The 21,452-nt window shown below is 45.8% G+C and overlaps 1 protein-coding gene across 2 annotated transcripts in view; it reads right to left on the reverse strand.

Annotated features, from left to right (window-relative positions):
- Positions 1 to 1,188: 1,188 nt before the first annotated feature.
- The window catches only part of LOC147890597 (uncharacterized), a 33,024-nt gene continuing 12,760 nt past the window's right edge, over positions 1,189 to 21,452 (reverse strand). For both annotated transcript variants that reach the window (XM_087390479.1, XM_087390481.1), the window contains exons 4-5: positions 15,272 to 15,347; positions 1,189 to 1,752 (exon numbers count right to left, since the gene is read on the reverse strand). In XM_087390479.1, the coding sequence (XP_087246605.1) occupies positions 1,363 to 1,752; positions 15,272 to 15,347 (466 nt within the window). In that variant the 3' untranslated portion in view covers positions 1,189 to 1,362. The remainder of the gene's footprint in view (positions 1,753 to 15,271; positions 15,348 to 21,452) is intronic.

The following is a 21,452-nucleotide window of genomic DNA, read 5'->3' on the forward strand; positions in this document are numbered from 1 at the left end:
TAATAAACTCTCCCCTTATTATCTAGCTATCCACATGCAATAAGTCAATTTTTGGTGTTGCACTTTTTGTCTCATAGATCGGCAAGGTCTTCTAGAGACATTAATAGATCTTTATTTCTCTCTCCACCAGCACCACTACTTGTCTCCACAATTGAGGAGATGATCACCAAGTCAGCTCAATCAAGTAGGGGATGATTGCTCATGCCAGCAATAAAGCAAATACAGGTGACCTTTATATGGAAGTAAAAGAGCATGAAACTATAGCAAACAATAGAATGATGCTACGCATTGGGGGTTTGCAAGTGGCTGCTTGGATGACGAGAAATATATGGAAGACAAAATCACATGCCTCGAGAAAGAAATACCACAGGTTGAAAGGGGACGAGATTGACATATGCAATATCACTAAAAAGTGAACACAAGCATAGGTCCACTTCAGAGAGAGGGCAGTGAGCGTTAAGATCCTCAAACAAACATACAAATTGAACTACAAACAACAATTTCAAGAATTGATTATAACTTGACTTGAGCTTGAACATAAGTCTAGGTTGAAGTCGGACAGAATGCTTTCATCCAAGTGCCATGCTAATACACATACATATCCTCAAATTACTGCTGCATTTCGTACTCTACAAGCACAGTTACAGTTCAGATATTGCTTATGCTGACCAAGGATCACAAGAACTTAATAAACTAAGCCTTGTCACTCATTTCCCCTCGCTCCACCAAACACATTAATGGGCACATACACAATATTAATCAATCTGATATATATATATATATATATAGAGAGAGAGAGAGAGAGAGAGAGAGAGAGAGAGATAGATACATGTATCTATATATATATATATATAATATACATATCTATCTATGTATATATATATCTATGTATCTATGTATATATGTATATATATATATATATAGAGAGAGAGAGAGAGAGACATATATGTATGTATGTATCTATATATATATATATATATATATATATATATATACATACATATATATATATATATATATATATATATATATATATAGAGAGAGAGAGAGAGAGAGAGGGAGAGAGAGAGAGAGAGAGGGTTAGCAGCTTTATAAACAGAAAACGTTGTTTAGAGATAAACAACTACCCAAAATAGACATGATTCGAGGAGAGATTCAAAACAACACAAATCGTAAGATGTACTCAGCTGTTTCAAAGCATTCCTTCAGACAGATTGTATAAATGTGTGAGTTCATCAAAACTGTTCAACAATTTATGCTGCAATACAAGAACCAATTATCGTTTGACAACCAGCAAGTTACACCTTCCTGCTACACAAAACTGCACTATGTGCTTGTATGTTGACGTCTGATCTGACTCCTTCATTTCTTCTTCTTTTTAGGAGGCGCCTCTTCCTCTTCATCCTCGTCTTCATCCTCATCTTCCTCTTCATCATCTTCATCATCATCCTCTTCATCATCCAGTTCATCCTCATCATCATCTTCGTTGCCACCATCTTCACCTTCACCTTCTCCACCCTTCGGATCTTCTCCACCCTGTGCATCATCCCCACCATCCCCATCTTCATCATCATCATCCAGATCATCTTCCTCATCTTCTTCATCATCATCATCATCTTCATCGTCATCATCATCATCCTTGTTTTTGGCCACAGATATCCATGCACCAATATTTTTCCTTTGAATCCTTTCCAAATTTTTGGTGTGTTCATTTAAACAGCAGGCTCTGCATTTCCTTGATGAATCATCCTCCTGAACCAAACGGAAGCAGAAATTGGAAATCTCTCTCTCTCTCTCTCTCTCTCTCTCTCTCTCTCAAGCAAAGGGACATGAAAGAGATCTACCATCAGAAAGCCACATTGAGAGCACAGATAGAGCATAAGGAACACATTTACTAGAACCACGCACTTTTCAAAGATACGTTGACATTAATCAGACATAGATAAAGAAGATAGAAAATGAAAGGAAGCTCCTTTACCAAAGTCAATATGTTCAAGTCAGAAACAGGATCAGGCAGATACAAAGAAGGGCACATCTGCACAGTTCTTGTGCAACATCAAAGCTCAGGAGGAGAAAGGCCCACCAGATCTTAAGAAACAGCTTATTGTTACAATGTAAGCCCTAAACGAAACCTGTAGAATCGGCACCGCTCTAGTTGTACTAGACTGTATAAAGTGTTACTGCCCGGGGATTTTGCTTAAAGAAACAGAAAGTTTTGTCAAGTTCAGTTTGAATGCATCGTAGTTTACACAGTGGTAATACACTAAAGCAATCTTAGCGATTATTTCTATATCAGCTTATGTTAGATACAAGGAGCTGGATTCCCTTGCAGACCCCACTTGCAGCCAATCAACATGCCCTCTAGACTAAAGCACAGACATGGATATCAAGGACACATTAATATACGTAAGACAGACCTGATGGGACACCCATAGATATTTACCTAAGTAAATCACCCCAAAGCACACACACGCCCCCTTATGCCCTAGGTTCGATGTCTTGCTATAGTCTCTCAGAAAAACTAAGGGTCTTAGGGTGTGAAGCCCAGGTACAATGTCCCTCCCCCCTGCCAAGAAAAGAACTTTTATTAAAGCTTGAAAATCAAGCATACAAATCAGCAAAACCGAAAGTGCTGATCATGGAAAAGAAAAATAAAACTGGTTGTCGAAAAGAAACCAGCTTGTTTCCAGAGAACCCAGCTCACTGCCTAGGGAATCTCTATAACAAGGGCTAACAACCAAGGTGGTGCTTTGTACATCCATTGAATAATCTTGTGGTAATGAAATAAAAAGTGCTTGCAGGCCAAGCCTTGAAGAAACGCTCTCGCCTTTCGGAAGCCACTCTAGAACCTGCAGTCCCACGCTCCAAGATGGCGCGTAGGGTGAATATGAAATCCTGCCAGAGGTGACCAGGGTAGCCGTTGGTGGACACACCATCTCCCATACACTATTCTCTGGCAAGATCAAGGGGCGCAAGCGAGGCGGCGATGCATATATGCCTCAATCGTGGAGACATGCTGGCCTTGGATCATGTAGGTTGGAGAGACTGCATCAATGGAAAAAGCATGCCCCTCCTCTATGAGCCATGCGACCATCCCCGATGTGAAGTCCTGTTGCATCTGAGAGGTAAGGGAACAGGAAGAAGAGCAAAGGGGGAGAGAGTGAGTGAGAGAGAGAAGACTCAAGTGTGCGGGTGTGAAGTAATGAGCCACACCACAAACTCATTTGTTTTATTAGGATTAGGTTTTACCCTATGACTGTCTTAAGACAGTCATAGATGTCTTATCTTTAATAAAGGGGTGGCAATGTGCCTTTACCCCAACAACCTCCCACCTAAAGGCCAATGTGCCTATAGGGGAGAAAAGAATAAAAATTACAGCAATATACAGTTACTGTATACAAGACCATAAAATAAGAATGGTCTCATCCTAATCCCATGATGTGGCGGCAATGTGCAAACCGCTCTGTAGGCAAGCTCTTAGTGAGCAAATCTGCAGGATTATCATCAGTATGCACCTTCACAAGCTCAAGTCGCTTGTCTTCCAGTACCTCCCTGATGAAATGATATTTCACATCTATGTGCTTGGTCTTCTGATGAAAGACCGGATTCTTTGCCAACATGATAGCACTCTGACTATCACAATGCAAAACTGGCATATCTCCTATAATGCCCAAGTCTCCCACCAGCCGAGTAAGCCATATTGCTTCCTTGCAAGCCTCAGTGGCTGCAACGTATTCAGCTTCAGTAGTTGACAGTGCAATGCATTTCTGCAACCGAGACACCCATAATATAGCACCTCCTGCAAATGTGAAAATATAACCGGTAGTAGACTTCCGGTTATCTGCATTTCCTGCATAGTCTGAGTCTGTAAAACCATGCACCAATGCATCCTGCCTACCATAGCATATGCACAAGTCTTTGGTACCCTTGAGATACCTCAAGACACCTTTCACTGCTTCCCAGTGCCGCTTGCCTGGATTTGCCATATACCTGCTGATGACTCCCACCGCAAAAGCAATATCCGGACGAGTGGCAACCATGGCATACATCAAAGATCCAACTGCAGATGCATACGGAACCTTGGCCATCTCAGCCTTATCATCATCTGATCTGGGGCTGTCCTTACTGCTGAGTTTTAAATGTGGAGGCAACGGGGTACTAATAGACTTCCCCCCCTCCATTTTAAACCGCTGCAGTACTTTGTCAATGTACTCCTTCTGTGACAGAAACAAAAGTCCCTTGGACCTGTCACGAGTAATCCGCATGCCAAGAATATGATTTGCATCACCCAAGTCTTTCATGTCAAAAGACTTATGCAGTTGTTTCTTCAAAGCACTAATCTCATGCTGAGATTTACTGGCAATAAGCATGTCATCCACATATAGAATGAGTAGCATCAAACTGCCATCCTTTGCCCGTTTGGTGTACAAGCAATGATCGGTCTCACACCTATGATACCCTTGGGACTGCATGAAGGCATCAAACTTCTTGTACCATTCTCTTGGCGCCTGCTTGAGTCCATACAAGCTCCTCTTGAGCTTACACACAAGCTGTTCTTTCCCTTTAACAGCATATCCCTCTGGCTGACTCATATAGATCTTATCATGGAGATCTCCGTGAAGAAAGGCTGTCTTTACATCCATCTGACATAAATCCATGTCGTCATGAGCAACAAGAGCTAACACTGCTCTCAAAGTAGTCATCTTGACTACAGGGGAAAAGATCTCATCAAAGTCAATGCCCTTCTCCTGCTTAAATCCCTTGGCAACCAATCTGGCCTTATACCTCGGTAAAGCATTTGAATCCACTTTGACTTTGTAAACCCACTTGCATGGCAAAACCTTTCTGCCTGCAGGTAGCTGCACCAAGTCCCATGTATCATTTTGAAGTAGGGAGTCCATTTCTGACTGCATGGCTTTCTCCCACTTCTTTTTCTCTGTTCTTCCCATAGCTTCCTTGAAGCTGGAAGGCTCACCACAATCTGTCAGCATGATAAAATCAGCCACATTATTGGCTCCTGGAACAAACCTGGCAGGAGGCCGTTGTACACAGGTGCTCCTCCTAACAAAATGTTCCGGATTAGGCTGCTGTCCAGCCTGTTCGTCATGCATGACGGGTGGCTGTACCACCATATCTGGCTGTTCTACAGCCCTATCTGCTGGCATATCCAGTGGTGCATCATTGGCAAAATTACCTGGCTGATTTTCAGCCTGTATACCCTCTTGAACAGGGTTATCTGCAGCAGCCTGCTGCTGCATATAAATGGGCATTCTTTGCTGTCCAACATCATCATAAATAACCCTCCTGTATTCCACAGGTTGCACGGGTTCCTTGTGTACACTATCCTCTTTAAAGATGACATCATTGCTGCGTATAATCTTCCGTTTAACGGGATCCCATAACCTGTACCCCATTTCACCTTCGTCACCATAACCCATAAAGATGCATCTGATAGACTTTGGATCCAGTTTGGTGCGCAGTTCTTTGCGTACATGAGCAAAGCACTCGCAGCCAAATACACGTAAGTGCTTATATGAAGGTGGCTTGCCAGACCACACCTCCTCTGGCACTTTCAACTCCAAAGCCTTGTTTGGCGACCTGTTAATAATGTGAACTGCTGTTTGCACGGCTTCTGCCCAAAAGCCATGGGGTAATGCAGCATAAGACAACATACATCGAACCTTCTCCTGAATAGTTCGATTCATCCGCTCACTTGCACCATTTTGAGATGCATTATGAGGGGCTGTGAGTTCCTGTTTGATGCCCTTAGCTTCGCAAAACTGCACAAAAGCATGTGACACATACTCACCCCCATTATCGGATCTGAGGCATTTCAGCCTACGACCTGTCCGATTCTCAACCTGAGCGACAAACTTCTTGAAAGCATCTAAGGCATCGCCCTTATGCTTCAAGAATTACCCACACTTTGCGTGTGGCATCATCAATGAAAGTAATAAAATATTTTGCACCCCCTAGTGATAACTGTGGCATCTCACACAAATCAGTGTGCACTAGATCAAGAGGTGCTCTATTCTGGGGAGTTCTCCTCTTATGAGGAGTCACAGAATGCTTGCCAAATATGCAATGATCACAAGTAGGCAAATCTGAAAAAGAAAGAGACGGCAGATAACCCAAACGTGACAGTTCTTGCATTCCTTTAACAGACATGTGTCCCAACCGGCTATGCCACAATGAAACCTTTGGCAGCTCGGTTATGGCAACAACATGATTACCCACACTGGAAACATAAAGAGGGTACAAGGTATCACTCTTAAAACCCTCAGCCACTACAGCCTGGCCATCAGTAATCACCCATTTGGAATCCCCAAATGTGGTGTGGTAACCACTGTCATCCAATAAGCCAGTGCTAATCAGATTCTTCTTGATTTGCGGCACATGGCGAACACCATCAAGCATAAATATGCGTCCATCAGGGAATACTATCTGTATACTACCAATCCCTGCAATCTGACATGCATAGTTGTTCCCAAGATGAACAACTCCATAAGTACCTGTGTAGGAAGTAAACCACTCCCTATGAGGAGTAACATGAAAAGAAGCACCTGAGTCCAAGAGCCAGGTGTGCATGTCATGGCCATCAATAACCAAAGCATGTGCTATTACAGCAGAAGAGCATAAAACATCATCTATGTCACTGTCACTGTCCTCTGCTGCAACATTCACTGCATCCAAGTCATCTGCCTTGGCCTTGCCTTTGCCTTTGCTTCCATTGCCTGCATCCTTTGTTTCAGCCTTCTTGGCTTTCTGATCCCGTATGAACTTGAAGCACTTAGACTTCACATGTCCCTTCTTGCCACAATAAAAGCATTCAATATCCTTTTTGCCACGGGACTGACTGCGGGATTTGGACTTACTAGCAGATCTCCCCTTCTGCTGAGTCCTGCCTCTATCCTGTACCTGCAAGGCATTTGAAGACTTGCTGCTCGCATTATTCTTCCTGCTCATCTCCTCCATAAGGAGAGAGCTCTCTACATCAGCATAAATAGGAGTGACATTCGAATTTGACAGGGTGGTCTTGAAAGTGTCCCAACTCTCAGGGAGGGTACAAAGCAAGAAAGTAGCCTTGAACTCCTCATCAAGGTTCAATCCCTGTGCAATCAGCTGTGTAAAGATGGCATTGAACTCACTTAAGTGTGAGGTCATAGCTGTACCTTCCTTCATGCGAAGATCAACCAGCTTCTTCAACCAATAAACCTTACTGGCTGAGCTCTTTTGGGCATACAATTCTTCTAGCCTCTGCCATAGGCCATAAGAGGTCTTTTCAGCCTGAACATTGAACACAAGAGTATCAGAAATAGTGAGCATGATAGCTGCCCTTGCGGACAAATCAAGCTCTTCCCAGTCATCAGCTGCCATGTCAGATGGCTTGACACCCTTCACCCTTATGGGCTTAAAAAACTTCTTTAACAGAAGTACATTCAAGCACTGTTCTGCCCATAATGCATAATTGTGTGCTCCTTCCAGTTTCTTTATGTTCAGAATTGAAGATTCACTTCCCCCTGATGCCATATCAGATAAGGAAAGTACCTGTAGTCCAGAAAGACTGAATAAAATTCTGATTTCTCAGAAAAAACCTGCTCTATAAAGAGCCAGGAGCACTCACAATAGTGCTGTTTTTTACTGTCAGAAAATCTGCAGCAAAACAGAAAATTCCCCCAGTTACTGTACCTTCTGAAACACTGTACCGTGCTCAAATAGGCATAAAAAACAGTAATTTCAGAATGCTGCAGCTGCTCAACAAGTGCTTTAACAGTGCATAATCAGCTGACAAAGCACAAACACTGCTGTAAACACTGCTGTACTGGCTGTACTGATCACTTCTCCCACCTCAGATGAGGTATTGCACTGAGTTAATATGCATAAACCACTTGGCATACACCCCAAAAAAAAATGACACTTCAGCCTGTCACAAAACCTGTAACAGAAAATGGGATAAATCCCAAGCAATTACCCTTCTGCCAAGGGGATAAAATGCATCTGAAGATCTCTGTCGGTAACCCAAGTGCTATCAAACAAAATCTGGGCAAAAGCCCCTTGATCTGACACGTGAACCAAGTGAAGAACACCTCAACACGGAGGTAGCATGCAATGTGAAAAAAACTCTCTGACAGAATCAACTAACAGTGTAATGCAAATACTGCCCTGTGTAGAAAAGACATACACAGATCCCAACATACAAACACGCAATGAGGAACCTTTTGAGCACTGTCAACGATGGACAGTTAGGGACCGAGTAAACTCGATGCGCCCTGGCCAAGCGTGGCTCAATTGAGGTTCTCTGAGTGTTGCACAAGAAATGTGACCTGCAAGAAAATGTCACCTCCACACTGCGGAAATCGAGGCAAATGTGTGCTCTCTGGCACCACACTACCTCAAGGCATACAAAGCATCAACTGCCAGGCAAAAGCCCTATGATCTGCTCACCCGGAAACTTAGATTCAAGCCCAGTAAAAGCATAAAAGTCCTCTGCAAAATCAAGGCATTTCCTTCACGAAAACAGATAACTGTGCAATCAACCACACACTGTGGTTCTCTTCACCTCAAGCACGAGGTAAATGAAGGTACTTGCTGTACTTGCAAGAAAACACAGTTTTTAGAAGTGAAAGATTATCCTGAATGAAGAGCAGAGAGCTCTTTCTCCTTCTCTTCTTCCAAAAAAAATATGCGCCTGCTGTACTTCCTGTACCTGTGCAGTCCTGCTGTACTTCCTGTACCTGTGCAGGGCACGGAATCCCAGAAGAGGTAAATGAAGGTACTTGCTGTACTTGCAAGAAAACACAGTTTTTAGAAGTGAAAGATTATCCTGAATGAAGAGCAGAGAGCTCTTTCTCCTTCTCTTCTTCCAAAAAAAATATGCGCCTGTTGTACTTCCTGTACCTGTGCAGTCCTGCTGTACTTCCTGTACCTGTGCAGTCCTGCTGTACTTCCTGTACCTGTGCAGGGCACGGAATCCCAGAAGAGGGAAAAAATTTTTTTCGAAAGTTCCCCTGATGCAGCTCCCTGTAGGTACGGCGACGTCCGTACTGTACGGACGCCCGTACGGAGTCCGTACGACGTACGGACGGCCGTACGGCCGTATACCTGCTGAACCTGTGCGACGCCCGGACGAAGCCCGAGGGCTCAACAGCTAGCAGCTGCTATGCAGCTGCTGGTGTGACGCGGCGCCGCCGCCCTGCTGCAGCTAGCAGCTGCGCTACTGCCCGCGCCCTGCTCTATACCCGCGCCCTGCTCTATACCCGCGCCCGCGCCCTGCTCTATGCCCGCGCCCGCGCCCTGCTCACGCTGCCGCCTGATGGCTTGCGCTGTCGCCTGCTGGCCTGCGCTGCCGCCTGCTGGCCCGTTGGCCCTTGCAGAGGCTAGGTAGAGGTCGAGGGGGGTGGGTAGGCAAGGGTAGAGGGAGAAGAGGCTTTGATACCAGTTGAGAGGTAAGGGAACAGGAAGAAGAGCAAAGGGGGAGAGAGTGAGTGAGAGAGAGAAGACTCAAGTGTGCGGGTGTGAAGTAATGAGCCACACCACAAACTCATTTGTTTTATTAGGATTAGGTTTTACCCTATGACTGTCTTAAGACAGTCATAAATGTCTTATCTTTAATAAAGGGGTGGCAATGTGCCTTTACCCCAACAGCATCCGTTGTGTGGTTTGCCACGATCCTGAAAGCTGATGTCCATATCCTTTGTGCTGTTGTGCAACCCCAAAGACAGTGGTCTCTAGCACTCTGTCTATACAACAAAGACACCTGCCATCCATCCACATCTGCTCCAGCCAAGGGCCAAATGGGTAAGTTTCCATGTGCCACCATCCAAAAGAAAGATGTGAAGAACCAGCCTTCTCAAGAATGCAAATGTGTGCAATGCATGCAGAATTTGAATGCCGATTGGCCCTCCAATGGGGAAGAGCGCCCTCATGAGAGTACTTGTTTCTATTTTCGACCTACATGCAAGGTGTGTGTGAGATGGCGGATAAATGCAATGTGAATGAAGAATGCTACGTGAGATTCACAATGAAAGGGTGATACCCTTTCATTAATGTCCCTTGAGATCACTCAAGTTCCATCTTCCCATTTACACCTACCCTTACCCTATGACCCATGCATCTACCATTCAATGCACCTTAATGCACCCTTCCCTTCCTATTGCCCCTAGGACCTAGACACGTGTATGCACATTTTTATTAATAGAATAAGTATCACATGCCCAAATTCAATGTTGTCTGAAGCAACAGCTCGACTAGTCCTATCTACTAAGATGATCCACCGCCATAACAAATCCGTCGATGTCCATCATAAATACATATAAATGTTACACCATTCGCGTATAATATATAATAATGTTTTAATGTTTACTAACCACAGATTAGTGATTTCTCTTGTCATGACAAAGGATATCTTCTGTGGCCTCAAGCTGGTCCATAGACAAGACCAAAATTGTGAAAACTCGTGAGGCACATCCTACTCAACCCAATGGTGCTCCCTCGAGGGGGTCTAGACTGACACCTCTAGCTCTATGAGTCGGCCGATGCAAGTCGTGTAAAAAGGCACCTCCTCCACCCTGCCAGAGTGCCCTACTTGAGCAGGCCAAAACCACTCACCTAGGTCCCACTAGATATCCCAAAGAGGCCATCCCTCCCAGATCTAAAGGTGCCAATGTGCTCCCTCCCGACCTGATAAGATCGTGTCCGGGTCAATGGTCCAGACCTTACCCAAAGGGCCTATCCCGATCCTCTACCACTCCACCCATCCAAGACCGCATCATCCCCATGATCCCTCTCTGTCTCAGCCTGCATGAGGCCTCCTAGCCAACTCTATAGTATCTTCTGCGACGGCAATACCCACAGGCCTGCTAAAGAAACCTAATCTTGAGGGACACCCCTATTCTCAAGAACTAACCAAACCAATGGTGGGGGGTCTAGGGACTGAATCGCCCCTCCCAAAACGAACCGAGGATCGCTGCATCAATCTCTACCACCCGTATACTTGCCCCCTCACATGTGAGAATACCTACACCTTGGCCTCTACTTCCAAAGGAAGTTGTCTCCAAACCCCAAAGGGCCTGGCTAGGCCTATGTCCCACTATGCCACCTTATATGTGTCAATTGCATCCCTCCGAATCCTAGACCTTTGGATGCCACGAGCAGCTGCCCCTCAAACTCCTCTCGGTATGTGGGCATGGCTCGAATGAGTCCCCCACACAAATCCATACCCTGAGCATGCTCCTCTATTTCTCAACACTCTCTTGATCAAGCATCGATACCATGCAGAACGTGCTTTGACCAAGGAGCCACTCAGGACTCACTGAGAACTCACTAAGACCAAAATGCACCGGCTTACTAAAATTTAGACACAACAAATGTGGCATGCTGCCACTCATCCAAGAATTTGCACCAAGTCAATGTAGATGCACCAAGTGGGGTTCACACCTAGAACCATGCAGAGCCATAGTTGCCAAACGTTTGGAAACCGCATTTGAAAACATTTGGAATTTTTTCCAAATGTGTTTCGAATCAAAACTTTTTGCAAGTGCTTGTGCATAAACAACACTCACAAACATCGATGAAAACAATTCAATAATCAATTATTGTGGTCTCATGTTTCAACACACAGGAGTGAGCCCCTTTTGCATCAAAAGCACCCTCCCCAAAAACACTCGTTTGAAATACAACAAGGTAAAAAATTGACCTTGGCCCCTTTTGCACCAAAAACATCTATAAGTGAGGACTTACAAGACTTCGGTTTCACACCCCAAGAATGAATTCAGACAAAGCATCTGAGGATATCCCTTTATAACTTTAGGGAGGTGCAAGGATGATGGTCACAGATCAGACCTCAGTTTGGAATTCTTCACTCAGAACACAACCTCAAACTCGGAGTATTCAAGTCAGAAATAGAGAGCTATGTGTTATCATGCTTAGAAAGCAATGTGGAGAGCAGTTGATAATAATTATGGCAAACTTTCTTGCGCTGGATCATCACACACAACAAGGACACAAAATGCTTCAGAATCAGTCTTTACATGATCCGACAATGCAATGATCCTTGGATGAAGACCATCTTGCAATTTTTTCACATAGTAAAAGAAACCATTACACACTTGTTTGGAGCGCACGAAAGACACGCAGAAAGAGATGGAGACAAGATATCACAAACTAACACACTTAGTTTCCATTGATCACCAAGAGAATACAACAATGCAGGACTCAAATGTCTCACTCACAATGAGATATGCGAGGCTTTTTAAATAGCCAAGGAGAGCCCTTCAGATTTTTGGTGATGTCCCTTTTGGAGCAGCCCACAACCGGCCTTTGGCTGGCTGTGTTTTCGTTTGTTTTCAGAGCTTCTTGGCAGTGGTTGGCACCTTCGTACCCCCTAGTCGAAGATCTCTTGGTTGATCCCCTTTTTTGGGTCCTTCCAGAGGGCCTGTCGTCTCCTAGCCCACCCCTTTTTCCTTTCCATCCTCTTGCAGCGCAGCTCCAATACATACTCCCTTGCTCTAAAGATAACGGTTATAGTTTTGCAGCCCCGCAAAAAGGACATGGAAGGTACCCGTAGCTAGGATGGATCTGCAGCAGCAAATGGCGATGCAGTAGCCAGCACGAGGGACCCAGAATAGGAGGCGATCACATGGCGTTGACATTTAAGGGTGTACGGCTCTGTATGGCACTGGAGAAGGGCCTGGCAGAGGCGCAATGATGGCGGGATGTGCAGGATGGATAAGCGCAGATGTGGAGCAGGTTTTGGGCCTGTTTGGAGGTCCTGGTTTAGGGCTGGAGAGTGGGCACCCAGGTGGGCAGGAGCAGCAGCAAGGAGGGCTGCAAGGGACCCTGGGGGGAATATTTATAGCCCACATAGGTCAGCCAGGCAGGCCTGCATAGGGGCTAGGTCCCTACAATGAAATAAGGGCCAAAGGCCCTAGATATGGGGCCCCAGGAGGGGCCCAACCAGTCGGCCCGGGGGGGGTAAACCAGCAGTCAGCCATTTAAGGCTGCTGGGTCGGTAGGTTTTCCAGCCCTTGGCCCATAAAAGGAGACCTTAATGCCCCACAAATCATCCATCCTTGCAGCTTTTGGAGGAGCAGAAAGGAGCAGCATATACACCATCCTTAGGCCACTACACAGGAAGTGAAGGAGAGAAGTGTTGCTGCAGACTTAGCTCTAGGGAGAGGCCGAGCCTAGACTGTCTTCCAGGGCAGAAGGTTGCTGAGATCATTCTGGACAGAAAGTCTACACACACTCGAGATGGAGCATGCCAGCTAGAAATAACCAGCAGATAGGAGAAGTACCTTGTGGTAAGATCAGAGGGCCACACCATTGGTGGGACTGTGGATCCATCTCTTTCGTATTGCGTCCATAGCTTTGGACAGAAATATATTATTTTGGTGGTTTCTATATCTGGCTGGTTCATTGTCTATTGATGAGTCTGCACATCTATGTGATGCACATTCAGTAAAGAAGTTTGTGATTCCACACCCCACACACTGTGTGAGCTCCTGGGCTATTCTATCAGTCTTCCGCTGTGCGTACCCTCTGTTGGTTGATTTCTAACACCAAGTACTCCTCGCCACAGCCTGGTACACAGAGCCTCTTGGTGGTGTTTTCATAGGGGCTGCATGGGGCAGCTAAGGCGTCTGGTACGCAATTTCCTTTGGGCAGGTTCAGATGGAACTCGGAACACCCAAGCCAAAGTGGCGTGTAGACAGTGATCTTGCCACTAGCCTAGGGGGGCCTCGGCATCATTGATCCTAAGATGCAGAGTAGAGCCCTCCTTGGCATACTACGAGGTCTCACTCAAGGCTCGAAGCACTAGAAACTCTTGATGCAGCGCAGGCTACTCAAGAACACCCTGCGTATAAGTGGTAAATGGCAATCGTCTTACAGATGGATGTTTTTGCCCGCGCCTCTCACAAGGAAGGGATCCCTCTTTATGAGAAGCATGTTTAGAGTCTGGAAGCGCTTGTCACTTGGTCTTATTAGAGCCACAACTCCACTTGCAGGGAGGAGTTTGACAAGCATCCATTGCTATGGCACCCAGAGGTTTGAGATCTAGAGGGGCGCATGCTTGGTCAATGGACGCATATTAGTTGGGAACAATGGGATAGTGGCCTCCGTGCTCCTTTGGGCTTGGAGACAGCTTCCTACGAGGGAGGAGGACAAAGATCAAGCACTGTTGGACATCAGAGGCCGCAGTCAAGTGGCAGAGATAGATGCAACGATACCGGACTCCTGGTGGGAGGAGTTGAGTACCACCTAGACTCCACACTGTTGGCCTAGGCAGTATTCGCCGGACAGGAGTGCCCCGAAGGGTACAGTTCCTCAAGAAGACTCTATGCCACTTCCAGCACAAATTCTACACAGTCGGGGAGGGAGGCCTTTTGTTAGCAAAGATAGAGAATGATCAATGGGACAAGGAGGCTCTGGATGGTTTAACGTGGTAGATGATCAGGATTGTGAAGCGGTTGGGCAAGAACTGGACCATTGACCCGGATACGGTTCTCTCGGAAATGGAGGAGGCTCTGGACGGGCTTATTTGGCAAAGGATCAAGATCTTTACATGGAAATGAAAGAATCAAAAGTTATTAATGAACAAGATATATCAGATAAGATTGTGGGCCGGTTGGGCAAAACTAGACCATTGACCCGGATACGGTTCTCTCGGACAAGGAGGGAGCACAGAGGCGCCTTTGGTTATGGGAGGGGCATCCTCTCAGGGACATTTAGTGGGATCTAGGGAAGTGGTTAGAACCTTAGACAACCCACTTTACGTAGGCACACATAGACCCATTAATATTGGATGCTATGATCATCCTTTTCTCAACAAATAGAAAATTCTTTTCTCAAACAATTGGGTCTTACCACGATTGCTACACTCATCCATAAAACTTCCGTGTATCCACACATGGTTTTTAATGCCTTCATTGCACTTTGGGGGTGAGCTTTGGTGTGTTGAAGAGATACAAAATCGAAATGAAGCAAATCCAAGCCACTATAAAAACCCCATGAGCTATAGAATGTGACCTCTTGAGACTAATTACCCTTGAAAATTTCACAATGTTCTTAGGCCATGCCGAGCATTCAATTCATCACCTCACTAGTGTGTCGACGTTTGGTTAAAGTTTGAAGTAATGCCAAGATCTCTAGCGTGCATGTGCAATTACACACGCATGTATACCCACACATGCATACGTGTGTATCTATACACACATCCACGCACGCACAGACAAGCTCCGTAAACTCAACCAATGCAAGACGAACCACTAACCTCTTCCTCGTCATTTGACGAAACACTTGTCCTTAAACTCATTGGTCGTATCAAAAATTGGGTATTAACATTTGACCTGCACAAAATTACATCATGCAAGAATGTACATGTTCATAAAACCCTCTCTAAACCTACAATTTGCATACTTGACCATCTCTCACCACAAGACATAAATGAAATGATTGAAAACATATATAAGAGACATTCTTTTGCAACAAAAGGAAACACAATTACATAAAAAACTAAATCTTTCAGCTTGAGAAATTCGCCTACAAGCTATAGAACAAGTATTTTGTCATTGCGCACCTAGGTTCTCCTTGCTACCCATTGCCCCACCCCCCCCCCCCTTCTCTCCCCCCTAAAAAAAGCAAACAAAGCTTGCTTCTAATCCCATTGAGGTTGCCTTCCCTTATTGCCCTCTCCCTTTATCATTTCCTCCTTCCCCACTTGGAGAAAATGTGTTACCCCATGAGAGCCCTGCCTTCCTCTCAGACAGCCTGAATACACATTCTTGAAGGGCCCGGGAAGCAAGGAATAATGACGGGGTGATGCAGTCCTGCAAGGCTTCTTCTCAATTAGTTTCTACAGTCACGGATCTTGTTTGCACTGAAGTGCAAGACAAATCAAGGAGAAAGTGATTGTAGAGGTGGATACAAAGGCAAATAAAACTGACATTCACAATGAGATCAAGGAGTACAAAGCCAAACGCAGCATTGCATTGAAGATCAGAACAGCAGGCCCTTTTGAAGGCTGGTTCAAAGCGGAGGATACATACAATGAGACTTGAGCACACATCAAAGCAGCCACCCCTAGCATTGAATGGCCAGAAGAAGACGACGAAGATGGGACAGATTCCACAACTACTATTCGTGACTCTGAAGGGCACGCCATAATTACATGCAGTACACAGGATATACGAATCAAGCTTCTTTGCCAATCTTACAAGCTAAAATGGACCAAGATATGGATAGCCGAGGAATTCACAAGAGCTCAACTAAACCAACAAGCAATCCAAGGTTAAGGCTGCTAGGAAGGATGGAAAATGGGCAGTATACCGTGACGGTTTGGCCCTCATGAAGGAGTTAAATCCAAATCAAATGACCCTCAGTCTTTAACTAATGTATGGAAGTTTATTGTCTTAACTTTCCACATTAGAGTGTAGGTAGCTTATAATAATTTGGAGTTGCTTTATGCACTTCTTGGGAGCTCCATGTGCCCTCCCTAAATGGATGTATTAGCTGGTTTTTTTCTGTCCCGTAGACCTGTTGGTCTCCCATGGACATTAGTAGACTGACTTTCTTTCTTCATTCTACTCCAATATGTCTCAGCCTACCACCCAATTTAGCGCCTTCAGTCCATTGAACACCTTTTTGCCCCTCCTTTTGCACTCACTCTTGCCCCTTCTGACACTTTCACTTCTCTCGCAACCTATGGCAGTGCATGGCTGTCTTTAAAAGCATTTAGCCTCGGCCCAGGCCCAACTTTCTCCACCGTTTTCTGCAGGCTTTTTTTTCTGTAATGAAGGGGAAAAAGAGGCCAAATTAGAGGCCCTTTAGGTGGAAAATGTGGAGGGACTATATAAGTCTCATCCACCCCCTACTATGTACTTTTTGAAGTGATATCTAATCCTATCTACTCTCCCTTCCTCCTTCCTGCCTACGCTCACTCACTCTCTCTCTCTCTCTCTTTCCTACTCCCTCTCAATCTCTCCCTCTCTCTTTCCTACCCCCTCTCAATCACTCCCTCTCTATCCCCTCATCCTTCTCTCTCTTCCTCTCTCCTTCCCCTTCTCCTCTTTTCTCCTCCCTTTCTTCTACTATTCTCTCTCCATCTCCAAATCTGCCCCTTCCAGTACAGCATGGATGCTCCTTTCTCTCCCCTCCTATCACACGAGGTCAACCAGGTTATCCGTGAGGATCTACTACAGCTACACACATTCTGGACTTAGTCGGGCCCGAGTGATCTTCTAGTGAAGCTGGGCTTCTACAGAGATCACCTCTTACATATCACAGCGGAGGGTTTCATCGATCCACCAGGATACACGCAGATTCACCTACCCCACTCGCAGAGGATCTCTCTTGGGCAGTTCCGGGTCTCCTCACATAGACTTCGTATCGAGAGCACCAGAGCAGAGCGGTTACCCGAGAAGAGGCGCATGTGCACACTATGTGACATGCAGGAGGTTGAGACAGAGGAGCATTTCATCTTCAGGTGTCCTGTTTACTATGAGATCCGAGGGCGTTTCTACTGCCTCTTCAGAGACAATGATGGGGTTCTGGCCCGTTTCCTCTCCTACCCACACTAGCGATGTTTGGCTAGTTTTATTCATGAGGTGCTCAGACACCGAGATAGGATACTCCGAGCACAAAGACAGGAGCAAACTTCTTCCTCGACTGATACCTCTCAAAGCTCTATCACGGAGTTCTTTCAACCAGATCACATAGACCCCCACGAGGCGAGACCTCGACATGACCGTGACCGGAGCCTGTGACCCAACAGCTCAGATAGAGGGTTGACTCACGGATCATACTTGGGGACATCCCCTCCTTGTTTAGGGTCGAAGCCCAACCGACAAGGGTCACAGTGGCCCTGGTTGGATGCAGAGCTACGACTAGGAGACGTACCAGGACTGCACCCTTGGGGGGGCGTCAGCGCTCTATTGCTGACCTCATGCCTCCACTTCCACAGCCTCATCCATCTTGAGGTATTGCTACTGGTGATGATGATGATGATGATGGTTATGATGATGTTGACGATGATGCTTAGATTGATATATATAGTCGAGATATGACTTTGCAGTACTTCGGATTTAGTACTGCTATTTTGCATCTGCATTTTTTTGCATTCTGCATTGGTGTGGATGCTCATTTAGTAGCTCCAATAGCACAGCTCATTGTATCGTGTTTTTCATAGTCTCATAGACCCATCGGTCTTCCAAAGACTTTAATACACTTTCTTTCGTTCTTTCTACATTGGTATCAGAGCATGACTTTGGCACCTTTGTGACATAAAGCAAACGAGCGGCTCCTCACAACGATAGCAAGCGCTTCATCAACAAGCAACCCAGCCTCAGCGATGCCTTCAAGCAAAGCCCAACATCGTGACTCCAACAAGCATCTGACGACCAGCGAGACAGCACACGCAGCCAACTCCAACGACGTCCATCCAAAATCCCGTACAAGAAATTGCATCGGCTATTCCTTGCTCCCCTACGTCCCTGCTGCCCGTTGTCCCACTTGCGCTCCCCCGTCAGACGATCTCCGCTCCCGCGTCCATCACTCTGTGTCCATCCCTCCCACGTCCCTGCTCCCCTGCCGCCAACCACACCATGCCCCGCGTCACCGTTGCCGCGCCGTCACCTTTACCCTTGCAAAAAAAAAAACCTTAGCCTTCTTTCCTTCCTAAGGTTCAATAGCCAGGGTTAGTTGGGTCGGGTTAGGTCTGGCTAGTTTGATTAGGTTTAGTTAGTGGAGTGGGTTAGGTTAGTATATTGGATTAGGTTAGGTTTAGTTAGTTAAGTTTAGTTAGTTTGGCTCTAAGTTAGATTAGTACTAACTAAGGTTAAAGATTGGGTTAGGTTTATCTAAGACAGTGCCCTAACAGTCCTGAAGGTCTTAGGTTAGAACTGTCCTAGCTGTCCTAGGTGACTTAGGTCCCCCCCCAAAAAAAAAAGTCCACTTTCAGCTTCTTTCTAGGGGCCTTTCACAGCCTGTTTGGAGCCATTTTGACTCCGTTTCGAAGCTTCTTCGACGACCCTTCTTCTGAGCCTCTCCATCGACATTTTCGTGTTTCCACGCACTATCTCAAGTGCTCATTACGCAAGGTTTTGTTATCCATTTCTCCTTGCCTACATTTGAGCTCCTCTCTCTAGGGCCAGTCACCATGGCAGCGAAGCATGTCCCTCGTGATATATCGCATGACACTGATGAGGCTGTTCAGTATGAGCAAGTGCTTGCCACAGTGGTTGCATCCACTTATGGTGCAGAGGTTCCTTCCACTCAGCCTCTCTCTCTTGCAGTTTCTGGATGCCCTTTCCTCTATGCTCCAGGGTGATTTCTGCCAAATAGGACACGAGTTCAGGCAGCAGCTTACCCCAGCCATGGCTATGCAAGATATGGCTCATGTCCAAATGGGACAGCAAATTGGTCAGCAGATCACATCTGCCATTGCTATGCAGGATAAGGCTCATGTCCAAATGGGACAGCAAATTGGTCAGCAGATCACATCTGCCATTGCTATGCAAATTGGTCAGCAGATCACATCTGCCATTGCTATGCAAGATTTGGCTCATGTCCAAATGGGACAGCAAATTGGTCAGCAGATCACATCTGCCATTGCTATGCAGGCCGCACCCCAGCACGGGGACCATTCAGACAGTCAAGATGTTTTGTCTGCTCCACGCAGGGGTTTTATGGCAGATGCCCGTCGTGCCTATGAGCATCAGTCTTCTGGACCATTGCATGTACCCTAGCATCTAGACTTCGATGATGCATTTTCTGTGCCACAGAGCACCTTCTTGCAGGATATCGAGCCATCTTTTGGCTCATAGCCTTCCGCATCTATGCAGGTTGAGCCATCTCTTTTGGGCCGACCCGTTGGTGTGCATCCAGCTAGTGCTCCTTTCACAGCAGCACCGAGTATGCATGTCATGGTATTGCAGCTCCTAAATTGCAGGTCAGTTCAGCAAGGCAATTGGCTAGAGAGCTCAAGAGGGGCAGCGCCATATATGCATTAAATGTGTCAGTAACTAAAGAGGGTGGCAATCCCCAGAGATTGCTCTCAGAGTTTGCGGATGTGGTTGCTGATTTGCCATCAGAGTTGCCTCCGAGAAGAGATGTAGATCATGCCATAGTCCTGGTCTAAGGTAGAACAGGAAGAAGTGGCAACTCAAGTGAGGGACTTACTTCAGAAGAGTTTCATCACTCATAGCACTTCTCCTTTTGCATCCCCTGTGCTCCTCGTGAAAACGAAAGATGGTTCTTATCATATGTGCATTGACTACAGAGACTGGAATAAGGTCACCATCAAAAACAGGTTTCCAATCCCCAGGATAGATGACCTGTTGGATGAACTCAAGGGTGCTCAATTTTTCACTAAGATTGATTTGAGGTCCGGCTATCATCAGATTAGAATGAAAGCTGGGGATGAGCACAAGACAACGTTTCGCATAGAGAGGGGACTATATGAGTTCAAGGTGATGCTTTTTGGATTGACCAATGCACCAGCTACCTACCTTCCAGGCACTCATGAACAAGATTTTGCAGCCTCTCCTTTTCAAATATGTGCTGGTATTTTTTGATGACATCCTCATTTACAACAAGGATAAGCAGGAGCACATCAGACATGTCAAGCAAGTGCTGGAATTTTTGAGGTTGCATCAGCTTTATGCTAAAGCCAGCAAATGCACTTTTATGGCACAAGAGGTTGAGTATCTTGGTCACATTGTGAGCAAGGATGGCATTCGAGTGGATCCTGCAAAGGTGAAATGCATTGAGGATTGGCCGCAGCCACACAACCCTACTTAGTTGAGGGGATTTCTAGGTCTTGCTTCCTTCTACAGGCGCTTTATTCGCAAGTTTTCCAAGAGGGCAGCCCCTCTGATAGACGTTTTGAAGAAGGATCCTTTATGTGGTCTACAGATGCACAGCGCAGCTTTGAAGACCTGAAATTTGCCCTCATTCATGCTCCTGTGTTGGTATGCCCTGATTTTTCACATACTTTCATTGTGGAGGCAAATGCCAGTGGCAAAGGATTAGGGGTTGTGCTAAGGCAGGAACACGGGGTAATTGCTTTTGAAAGCAAGAAATTGAATGCCAAGGAACTAGATTATCATGTGTATGATCAGGAAATGTTAGCTATCCTCCATGCTTTCGAAAAATGGCACCACTACCTGTACGGTAGCAAAATCAAGGTTAAGACAGATCATAGGACACTCAGGTATTTCCTTATGCAGCCCAACTTGTCAATGAAGCAGAAGAGGTGGCTGGCTAAGGTTCAGTCTTATGATTTCGACATGGAGTACAGGAAATGGAAAGAAAACGTGGTTGCAGATGCCTTATCCCGTATGTGGGCTTGCAGTTTGTCTGCTTTCTACCATCTACCAGGAGTGGATTCAGGTATTCAAGAAGAATACATGCAGGATTCTAAGGCAGCTTCCATACTTGTGGAGTTACAGAGGCCA

Source organism: Dipteris shenzhenensis, chromosome 19 (genome assembly GCF_047967505.1).
Source record: "Dipteris shenzhenensis isolate YYH24624 ecotype China chromosome 19, Dip_SZ_1.0, whole genome shotgun sequence".
Taxonomy (NCBI): Eukaryota; Viridiplantae; Streptophyta; class Polypodiopsida; order Gleicheniales; family Dipteridaceae; genus Dipteris; species Dipteris shenzhenensis.